The 11,564-nt window shown below is 54.9% G+C and overlaps 1 protein-coding gene across 1 annotated transcript in view; it reads left to right on the top strand.

The window, feature by feature from the left end:
• LOC137306883 (rho GTPase-activating protein 15-like) overlaps window positions 1–11,564 on the top strand; it is a 71,586-nt gene that overhangs the window by 18,917 nt on the left and 41,105 nt on the right. The window contains exons 5-6 of the mRNA XM_067976272.1: window positions 8,835–8,909; window positions 10,790–10,851. Of these exons, the coding sequence (XP_067832373.1) occupies window positions 8,835–8,909; window positions 10,790–10,851 (137 nt within the window). The remainder of the gene's footprint in view (window positions 1–8,834; window positions 8,910–10,789; window positions 10,852–11,564) is intronic.

Here is an 11,564-nt window from a genome sequence, read left to right as displayed (position 1 = left end):
CTCAGCCTTCTCTTTTCTAGAGAAAAGAGCCCCAGCCTGTTCAGCCTTTCCTGATTTTGACCCAGCGCCGTTGAAGGAACGACCAGTATATGTCCAAGTCGGGATGGGGTGTGTGTGTGTGTGAGAGAGAGAGACTCGGAGGTATGCAGCTCTGCCCACTCCCCATTATATTAAGGTACCGGGGGGAAAGGGACAGCGAAGACCAGCATGAGAGATGGCATAAAAGGCTCAATGAGGCGGCAGCAGAGAAGATTACAAGGGGACCCAATAGAGGCGTTCAAGGTTACGAAAGGTTTTGAGAGGTTAAAGCAGAAAGATCTCGCATTTACCCAGCTCCTTTCGCATCCTGAGGACGTCCCCCAAAGCTCTTCACAGCCAATGAAGTACTTTTTGAAGTGCGGTCACTGTTGCAATGTAGGAAACGCAGCAGCCAATTTGCGCACAGCGAGATCCCACAAACAGGAGCGAGACGACGACCGGAAAATCTCTTTTTTTTGTTTTGGCGACGTTGGCCGAGGGATCGATATTGGACCCAGGACACCGGGGGGAGAACTGCCCCCCCCCCCCCCCCCCCGTCCCCCCGTCCCCCCCCGCCCCCCCAGCGCTCCTCTTCGAAATAGTGGCCGCGGGATCTTTCTCGTCCACCCGAGAGGGGCAGACGGGGGGCGGGGGGCCTCGGTTTAAAGTCTCATCCGAAAGCTGGAGGTTAATTAGTGAAAGGTGGTTCCTGCAGGTTGGTGAATCGATAACGAGGGGGCACAGACTGAGGATTATCATTTGGAGAACGTAGGAGGGAGTTAAAAGGAATGTTCTCACACAAGAGGGTTATTAGGACAGGGAATGCAGTACCACAAGGGGCTATTGAGAGACTAACGTCATTTAAAAATAAGGATTTGAAGAGAGAGAGTATAAAATTGGCTCGGGCACAACTGGGCTGAATAGACTTTCTGTTCTATAATTTCTGTAATCCCACAAGTAACACCGATGATATAATTCCATCTCGGGGCACACATTGAGGGGGGGGGGGGGGGGGGGGGGGGAGGGAGGAGGTGAACGAATTGTGATTCACCAGCACATGTTGTGTCGTTTTGTTTTTGTTTCTGCCTTGGATTCATAGAGTCTTACAGCACAGAAGGAGGCCGTTCGGCCCGTCGTGCCTCTGCCGGCTCTTTGAAACAGCTGTCCAATTAGTCCCACCCCCCCCCCCCCCGCCCGGCCCCCGCTCTTTCCCCCACAGCCCTGCACATTTCTCCTCCCCGAGCATATATCTGATTCCCTTTCGAAAGGCACTGTTGCACCATTGGAACGTAAGAAATGGGAGCAGGAGTTGGCCATTCGGCCCCTCGAGCCTGCTCCGCCATTCAATCAGATCATGGCTGATCTTCGACCTCAACTCCACTTTCCCGCCCGATCCTCGTATCCCTCGATTCCCCCTAGAGTCCAGAAATCTATCGCTCAGCCTTGAATATACTCAACGACTCAGCATCCACAGCCCTCTGGGGGTAGAGAATTCCAAAGATTCACAACCCTCTGAGTGAAGAAATTCCTCCTCGTCTCAGTCCTAAATGGCCGACCCCTTATCCTGAGACTATGCCCCCGAGTTCTAGACTCTCCAGCCAAGGGAAACAACCTCTCGGCATCTACCCTGTCGAGCCCCCCTCAGAATCTTATATGTTTCAATGAGATCACCTCTCATTCTTCTAAACTCCAGACAGTACAGGCCCATTCGACTCAATCTCTCCTCACAGGACAACCCTCTCATCCCAGGGATTAATCTAGTGAACCTTCGTTGCACCGCCTCTAAGGCAAGTGTATCCTTCCTTAGATAAGGAGACCAAAACTGTACGAAATCAATCCCAGTCACTGACAGCAGTGCGGTCTCCAGGCGCGATTGACCGGGGGCGGGGGGGGGGGTGGGGGACTGCCCCCACCATTACCGCTCTGGCCAGGAATTGTGGCGTCACTTAATGCAGGCTTTTAATTTCAGTGCATGGCCCGGGTAGGAGGGCTGTGAGTCTGTCGGGCAGTAATTAACGCTGTTTGGAGTAACATTTCAAATATGCATTCCTGTGCTCAATTCAACTCCTCCCTCACGTCTCTGGGCCTCAGCGACTCGGCCTGCTCGCTGCCTCGTCTAAAGAAAAACTCCTTTTATTTTTTTAACTTAAACGCACGATGGGTGCGGTAGCGGAGCGGTTGTGCCACCCTTTACGTGAAAGGGCGGTGGAAGCAGATTCGATCGTAACTTTCAGAACGGAATTGGATAAATACGCGAAGAGGAGAAAAAAAAAATCACAGGGCAGGAAAGAGCCGGCACAGGCACGAAGGGCCGAATGGCCTCCTCCTGTCCTGTACCTACTACCATACTGGTAATCCAGAGGCCTGGACTGATAACGCAGAGAACATAAGTTCCAATCCCACCGTGGCAGTTTTGAGAATTTTAGTTCAGTGTCAGAGAAAATGACCGTGAAGCTGTCGGATTGCAGTGAGAACTCAACGGCCTTCACTAATGTCCCTTTGCGGGGAAGCAAACCTGCCGTCTTTACCCGGTCTGGGCCTGCACGTGACTCCAGTCCCACACCGGCGTGGCTGACTCTCAACTGCCCTCCGCCGCGGCCTGGAAGGACAATCGGCCGCACCAGGGGCGGGCGATAAACGCCGCGGGCCTGGCCGTCCCGAGAGTGAGCATTTTTTAAAAAAAAAATCGCAGGCGCGCACTCGGGTTCCGGAGCTGGGATGCTGTGCGGAGGGAGAGGCTGTTTCCTGCCCTATCAGCTCAGGACCCAGCCCGTCTCCCGGGATCGGAGAGCGTAAAGAACCAGGCCCGTGTCGTCCAGTGGAAATCATTGAGATGGGGGCGGCCCATGGAGGGATTTGAGAACGAGGATGGGAATTTTAAAATCGAGGCGTCGCCGGGCCGGGAGCCGATGCAGGTCAGCGAGCACAGGTGGGGGTGATGGGCGAACGGGACTCGGAGCGAGTTAGGATACCGGGGGGGCAAGCAGAGTTTTGGATGAGCCGAAGTTTACGGAGGGCGGAAGATGGGGGGCCGGCCGGGAGAGCGTTGGAATAGTCGAGTCTGGAGGTAAACAAAGGGCACGGACGAGGGTTTCAGCAGCGGATGGGCTGAGGCGGGGGTGGCGGAGACGGGCGACGTTACGGAGGTAGATGGGGTGGTCAAACAGGACGCCGAGGTTGCGAACGGTCTGGCTCAGCCTCAGACGGTGGCCCGGGGAGAGGGACGGAGTCGGTGGCGAGGGAGCGGGGTTTGTGGCGGGGACCGAAGATGTCCGCTCAATGAGGATGCCCACCGGCCGCGGTGAAACAGCTCAAGGAACTGGAGGGTGAGGCTCCCTTTAAGGTCGAAAGTGAGAACCATGTGTGTGTGTTTTCCCTCTTTCTCCCCCCTCCCAACCCCCAAAGACGACATTATAGAAATTGCTCCGTGTGAGTCAGTGAGAGAGATCTTGTTTACAAGCCCAGGCAAGCTTCAGTGGTTTAGATTAGAGCAATAAAGCTGGAATGCGAGAGCTGTTGTAACTGAACCTGAGTCATCCTGTCGGGTACTGGCTGGCGACAGCCTCCCACTTCAGCCCCACGGCCCTCTCCACCTGACGACGAGCAGGGTCCGCTCCCCTCTAGTCCCCCTGAGAGCGCTCCCAACCTCAGTTGGCTGGTCTTGGCTGCGCTCCCAGGTTTGCCGAGGGGCGGGAGCCGACTCTGCAGTTCCTCTCTTCAGTCGGGATCTGGCGTACCCCTCCCAGAGCACAGGAGGCCGGAGCTACTCCAAGGGACTTGGGCGAGCTCCCCGGACGGGGCGGTGAGGAACAGCGAACGGGCCTTTTAAACGCCTGACACAACGTCGCCAGCGCGGAGAAGACGCGGACGGCTAGCCGCTGGCCGAGGCGAGACGGGCAGAAGACTGGGCGTGATTGCACCGCGACTGTCTGCTGGCCGAAGGGCCGCCATTGAGACAGTTCGAGTTCGGAATTAGGTTATAAACCGACACCAGTTTGGCCTCATCCCCGTTTAATTCGCCGGTAAGGGCACGCTTTGGACACCGTGTGCGGTTTTGGTTTTTTAAAAAAAAGGGGCCATCGGTGGAGGACTCTCGAGCGAAGAGCGGCCCAGAACGACTCGAGGATTCCGGGCTCTGTCGGGTTCGGGGCTGGCCTGGAAGGGACTGAAACTCCTTTCTGTCGGAGGAAAGAAATCGGCGACCAGGTCTTTGCAAGGTGTCGGAAAGGCACGGGAGACCGCAGACTCCAACTCGATGAATTGCCCGTTGCCGACCAAACAGGCGAAGAACCTCTCAGCTAATCCTAACAGCGGGTGGGTTGCCCAACGTTGAGTAGAGGAGCACGTGGATGCAGAATCGGCAGGTCTCGAGTCAGGGTAGGGAGCAGAAGATTTTTCGTTTGCCCCCCTCACGGTGTTGGCCCTCGCTTTCGCCCCTTGAGTCACTGGGTTCGAGCCCCCTCCCAGAGACTGGAGCACATAACCCAGGCCCACACTCCCCAGGGCCAGTACTGAGGGAGCGCTGCACTGTCGGAGGGTCGGTACTGAGGGAGCGCTGCACTGTCGGAGGGTCGGTACTGAGGGAGCGCTGCACTGTCGGAGGGTCGGTACTGAGGGAGCGCTGCACTGTCGGAGGATTGGTACTGAGGGAGCGCTGCACTGTCGGAGGGTCGGTACTGAGGGAGCGCTGCACTGTCGGAGGGTCGGTACTGAGGGAGCGCTGCACTGTCGGAGGGGCGGTACTGAGGGAGCGCTGCACTGTCGGAGGGTCAGTACTGAGGGAGTGCAGCACTGTAGGGGGGCAGTACTGAAGGAGCGCAGCACTGTCGGAGGGTCAGTACTGGGAGTATAGCACTGTCGGAGGATCAGTACTGGGAGTATAGCATTGTCGGAGGGGCAGTACTGAGGGAGCGCTGCACTGCCGGAGGAGCCGTCTTTCGGATGAGACGTCAAGCCGAGGCCCCGTCTGCCCTCTCAGGTGGGCCACTATTTCGAAGAGCAGCAGGGGAGTTCTCCTCAGTGTCCTGGCCAATATTTATCACGGAATCATAGAATGACACAGCACGGAAGGAGGCCATTCAGCCCATTGTGCCTGTGCTGGCCCTTTGAAAGACCTGTCCACTTAGTCCCGTTCCCTGCCCATTTATCCTTTAACCAACACCTACAAACAGATTATCTGGTCGTTATCGTAATGCTGGTTGTGGGAGCTTGCTGTGAGCAAATTGGCTGTCGCCTTTCCGACATTACAATAGTGACGACCCTTCAAAAGCACTCCGTTGGCTGTAAATTGCTTTGGGACGTCCTGAGGTTGTGAAAAGCGCAGTATAAATGCAAGTTCTTTCTTTCCTTCCTTCTTTCATGCCTCCGCTCAGTCTCTTTATCTGATGAAATAAGTTGTCTCTCGAGTCCTTCCTTTAAGCCTGGTCACCTGGCTCTCAAACCTTTTCTAATGCGTCAATCTCCTTTTCAGAGGTAGGGTGAACAGCACTGGACTGTGCTTGCCAATGGTCGTGTACAGTGGAGCTGATCAGGCCAAATAGCCTTTTCCTCATTTGCTGCTCAGTCATGAACAGGTGCAGAAAATAATCAAGAAGGCTAATGGAATGCTGGCCTTTATATCTGGAGGACTGGAGTACAAGGGGGCAGAAGTTATGCTGCAGCTATACAAAACCCTGGTTAGACCGCACCTGGAGTACTGTGAGCAGTTCTGGGCACCGCACCTTCGGAAGGACATATTGGCCTTGGAGGGAGTGCAGCGTAGGTTTACTAGAATGATACCCGGACTTCAAGGGTTAAGTTACGAGGAGAGATTACACAAATTGGGGTTGTATTCTCTGGAGTTTCGAAGGTTAAGGGGTGATCTGATCGAAGTTTATAAGATATTAAGGGGAACGGATAGGGTGGATAGAGAGAAACTATTTCCGCTGGTTGGGGATTCCAGGAGTAGGGGGCACAGTCTAAAAATTAGAGCCAGACCTTTCAGGAGCGAGATTAGAAAACATTTCTACACACAAAGGGTGGTAGAAGTTTGGAACTCTCTTCCGCAAACGGCAATTGATGCGAGCTCGATTGCTAAATTTAAATCTGAGATAGATAGCTTTTTGGCAACCAAAGGTATTAAGGGATATGGGCCAAAGGCAGGTATATGGAGTTAGATCACAGATCAGCCATGATCTTATCAAATGGCGGAGCAGGCACGAGGGGCTGAATGGCCTACTCCTGTTCCTGTGTTCCTATGCTCTGTGTCGTTTAAATATGTACGTGTCGCCCCCCCCCCCCCCCCTGCCATTTTTCTCAGCATGTAATTTTTTTTCCTCTCTTGTAAAGCATCCTCCTCTTTCGGCCTCTCCGCTGCTGAGAGGCCGTCGAGCTGCCCGGACCGGCAAGAGTGACCCATGAAACTGCCCAGTAGCAAGTGCCAGGGACTCCCCGGGATTGTTGCAGCTTGCCCATTTGGATCTGCCCAGTCGGCCGGCGCACTGGCCCCGATTTTTTTTTTTTGCCGCCAAATTAAAGGCGGGTTCAACGGCGCCCGCCGCTGTCGGCGCCAAAGTCGTCCAGCAACTTGCGGCGAGGAGGACACACACCCCCCCCCCCGACCCGCGAGCAAGCGGATCGCCACGAGCTGCTGGACGGCTCGCGCCTCTCCGCCGCCAGCCCCCGCGGAAACGGCAGCTCGCCCTCCACCTCCCCCCCCCCCCCCCCCCGGGTTCCGTGAAGTTGCCGCCTGCGCGCGTCGATTGCCAATTGAACTCGCCGCAGGAAGGTGACGTGTGCCAACAGTGGGTAAGCACCTTTTACGATGAGGAGATTTATGCCACTCAAACTCTCCAGCCCAGAGAGGGAACAGTTGAAGCTTTAGGGAATCATTCCTGCAGGCAGTAAATTGTTGGAGAACTTTTTAAAAATTTACATTTTTTTTTCTTCTGTCTCCTTTTTTGTTCTCTCTCTCTCTCTCTCAATCCGATCTTTCTGCCCCTCTCTTTTTGAAAATCCAATCGCTTGACGTGAGCCTGTGTTGGGAAATACCAGTCGGGCTGTTTACATTCCAGCACGGTATCAGGACAACAGTTCGTGCCTCCCCGCCCTTAATGATTAAGCTGTTGACTTTGCCGGGGGGGCCTCCTGAGACGGTTCAATCTGCAAAGAATCTTTTAACGCACGCTGTGACCCTCTTGAGGAAGGTCGGTGGAAAGCCAGGAACAGCGGCGGCCCAAAGGGATTCAGGGGTCCGTGCACAAAATTCACTGAGGTGCAGTGGTCAGGGACAAAAAGAGAATCAAAGAGGCTGATGGAGTATATTAGCCTTTATATCTAGAGGGCTAGAGTATAAAAGGGGAGGAAGTTTTGCTGCAGCTGTACAAAGCCCTGGTTAGACCACGTCCGGAGCACGGTGCACAGTCCTGGGCACCGCAACCTTAGAAAGGACAAACTGGCCTTGGAAGGAATGCAGCGTAGATTCACCAGAATGACACCAGGGCTCCCAGGGTTAGATTATGAGGAGGTATTCCATAAGCCGGGCTCGTGTTCCCTGGAATATTACGAGATTAAAGGGCGGTGATTTGATTGAGGTCTCTCGGATTTTGAAAGGAATCGGGAGGGTCGATAGAGAGAAACTTTTCCCGCTGGTGGGGGGAATCGAGGACAAGGGGACGTGACATCAAAATCAGAGCCAGGCCATTCAGGAGAGAAGTGAGGGAACACTTCTTCACGCAAAGGGTGGTAGAAATGTGGAACTCTCTCCCGCAAAAAGCAGTAGACGCTCGCTCAATTAATAATTTTAAATCATGAAATCCATGGATTTTTGCCAGCCGAGGGTATTAAGGGATACAGAGTCAAGACGGGTAAATGGAGTAAGGATACAGATCAACCATGATCTCATCGAATGGCGGAACAGTCTCGAGGGGCTGAATGGCCTCCTCCTGTTCCTGTGTAACAGGCTCGGGGGGGCCGAATGGCCTCCTCCTGTTCCTGTGTAACAGGCTCGGGGGGGCCGAATGGGCCTCCTCCTGTTCCTCTGCAACAAGCTCGGGGGGGCTGAATGGCCTCCTCCTGTTCCTGTGTAACAGGCTCGAGGGGGCTGAATGGCCTCCTCCTGTTCCTGTGTAACAGGCTCGAGGGGCTGAATGGCCTCCTCCTGTTCCTGTGTAACAGGCTCGAGGGGGCCGAATGGCCTCCTCCTGTTCCTGTGTAACAGGCTCGGGGGGGCCGAATGGGCCTCCTCCTGTTCCTCTGCAACAAGCTCGGGGGGGCTGAATGGCCTCCTCCTGTTCCTGTGTAACAGGCTCGAGGGGGCTAAATGGCCTCCTCTTGTTCCTGTGTAACAGTCTCGAGGGGGGCTGAATGGCCTCCTCTTGTTCCTGTGTAACAGGCTCGAGGGGGCTGAATGGCCTCCTCTTGTTCCTGTGTAACAGGCTCGAGGGGCTGAATGGCCTCCTCCTGTTCCTGTGTAACAGGCTCGAGGGGGGCTGAATGGCCTCCTCTTGTTCCTGTGTAACAGGCTCGAGGGGCTGAATGGCCTCCTCCTGTTCCTGTGTAACAGGCTCGAGGGGGGCTGAATGGCCTCCTCTTGTTCCTGTGTAACAGGCTCGAGGGGGCTGAATGGCCTCCTCCTGTGGATCTCGTCATAGAATCATACCGCACGGAAGAATGCCATTCGGCCCATCGTGCCCGTGCCGGCTCTTTGGAAGAGCGATCCAGTTCGGCCCAATTCCCCCCTGCTCTTACCCCAGCAGCCCTCTAAACTTCTCCTCTTCAAGCTACGTCCAATTCCTTGTTTTGAAATTTGGAATTTTTTTCTCCCCCTGCCCCCGTAGGTGTCGTATTGGAAAAACCTTTCGCAACACTCCTTCTGCGTTGGCATGAACGACACCTCGTCTGCAGCCTCACCTGTAAGTACCCTCTTCCTCCTCTTTAATGTGTGTTGCGGACAGCTGGCTATCTGACCGGTGACCGTCTCTCCCAGCCAAGCCACCCGGAGAATCCACGAGGGGCTTCGGTTGCCCGATTCGGGGTGGGGGTAACAGGGTCACGCCCCGGTACCCGGCTGGGAGAACTCGAGCTCAGGGTGGCAAGTTCCAAACCGTAGGGACCCCCAACCCCGCCAAAGCTTTTGCAGAGCCTACCAGCATGGTAGCTTCCATGAGCTTCCTGCTTCTCCGGGGCTGGGACCACCCTATCCACTGGGACGTTGGCTTGCACGGTTAACCGGAGCTAAGTGGGGAGAACGGCCCCCAGCGACGTCTGTGTCTGTCCAGGCCCCGTCGATGAAGCTGGGCGGCTGGTCGATTGTTAACCATGCCCGAGAGTAATGCACTCCTTATTGGGTCAGCTGTCGGATTACAGGGTCTGCCATGGAGGATTGATACGGTAAAGCTCCCTCTACACTGTCCCATCAAACACTTCCAGGGTCAGGTACAGGGTTAGATACAGAGTAAAGCTCCCTCTACACTGTCCCATCAAACACTCCCAGGGCAGGTACAGGGTTAGATACAGAGTAAAGCTCCCTCTACACTGTCCCATCAAACACTCCCAGGGCAGGTACAGGGTTAGATACAGAGTAAAGCTCCCTCTACACTGTCCCATCAAACACTCCCAGGGCAGGTACAGGGTTCGATACAGAGTAAAGCTCCCTCTACACTGTCCCATCAAACACTCCCAGGGCAGGTACAGGGTTAGATACAGAGTAAAGCTCCCTCTACACTGTCCCGTCAAACACTCCCAGGGCAGGTACAGGGTTAGATACAGAGTAAAGCTCCCTCTACACTGTCCCATCAAACACTCCCAGGGCAGGTACAGGGTTAGATACAGAGTAAAGCTCCCTCTACACTGTCCCATCAAACACTCCCAGGGCAGGTACAGGGTTAGATACAGAGTAAAGCTCCCTCTACACTGTCCCATCAAACACTCCCAGGGCAGGTACAGGGTTAGATACAGAGTAAAGCTCCCTCTACACTGTCCCATCAAACACTCCCAGGGCAGGTACAGGGTTCGATACAGAGTAAAGCTCCCTCTACACTGTCCCATCAAACACTCCCAGGGCAGGTACAGGGTTAGATACAGAGTAAAGCTCCCTCTACACTGTCCCGTCAAACACTCCCAGGGTCAGGTACAGGGTTAGATACAGAGTAAAGCTCCCTCTACACTGTCCCATCAAACACTCCCAGGGCAGGTACAGGGTTAGATACAGAGTAAAGCTCCCTCTACACTGTCCCATCAAACACTCCCAGGGCAGGTACAGGGTTAGATACAGAGTAAAGCTCCCTCTACACTGTCCCATCAAACACTCCCAGGGCAGGTACAGGGTTGGATACAGAGTAAAGCTCCCTCTGCACTGTCCCATCAAACACTCCCAGGGCAGGTACAGGGTTAGATACAGAGTAAAGCTCCCTCTACACTGTCCCATCAAACACTCCCAGGGCAGGTACAGGGTTAGATACAGAGTAAAGCTCCCTCTACACTGTCCCATCAAACACTCCCAGGGCAGGTACAGGGTTAGATACAGAGTAAAGCTCCCTCTACACTGTCCCATCAAACACTCCCAGGGCAGGTACAGGGTTAGATACAGAGTAAAGCTCCCTCTACACTGTCCCATCAAACACTCCCAGGGCAGGTACAGGGTTAGATACAGAGTAAACCATTACTATTGTTAAAGAGGCTATATAAATGCAAGTTGATGTTGCTGTTGAGAGGGTCAGCACCTGAAGGGAATGTGTTGGCTGTTAACCGTTCTGGATGCTCCGTGTAATCGGACCCTTCTCTTGTCACCTAGGCGGTGGAAAAGGCAGGCCCTCTGAACAAGACGAAGATCGCGGAAGGAGGGAGGAAGCTGAAGTAGGTGTTGCCTTTGCTGCCGCGTTACCCGGGACTGAATGTTAGCGAGTATCCAGGCCTCCCGACTTCTCCGGGACAAGCTCCCTGGAAAATTTTAGTGTTTTCCCACCTCGCCCTCTTGCCCGGAAGAAGAATATGGCAGGTTTTACGAAATTTTTAAAATGGGAGCGATTTAAAATATTGCCGGAGGGTCAGTACTGAGACAGCGCCGCACTGCCGGAGGGTCAGTACTGAGACAGCGCCGCACTGTCGGAGGGTCAGTACTGAGGGAGCGCCGCACTGTTGGAGGGTCAGTACTGAGGGAGCGCCGCACTGTCGGAGGGTCAGTACTGAGGGTGCGCCGCACTGTCGGAGGGTCAGTACTGAGGGAGTGCTGCATTGCCGGAGGGTCAGTACTGAGGGAGCGCCGCACTGTCGGAGGGTCAGTACTGAGGGAGCGCCGCACTGTCGGAGGGTCAGTACTGAGGGAGCGCTGCACTGTCGGAGGGTCAGTACTGAGGGAGTGCTGCATTGCCGGAGGGTCAGTACTGAGCGAGTGCTGCATTGCCGGAGGGTCAGTACTGAGGGAGCGCCGCACTGTCGGAGGGTCAGTACTGAGGGAATGCTGCACTGTCGGAGGGTCGGTACTGAGGGAGCGCCGCACTGTCGGAGGGTCAGTACTGAGGGAGCGCTACATTGTCGGAGGGGTCAGTACTGAGGGAGTGCTGCCCTTT

This window comes from Heptranchias perlo, chromosome X, assembly GCF_035084215.1.
Source record: "Heptranchias perlo isolate sHepPer1 chromosome X, sHepPer1.hap1, whole genome shotgun sequence".
Lineage (NCBI taxonomy): Eukaryota > Metazoa > Chordata > Chondrichthyes > Hexanchiformes > Hexanchidae > Heptranchias > Heptranchias perlo.
The sequence above is the reverse complement of the archived record's forward strand: the minus strand, read 5'-3'. Positions and strand labels throughout refer to the sequence as shown.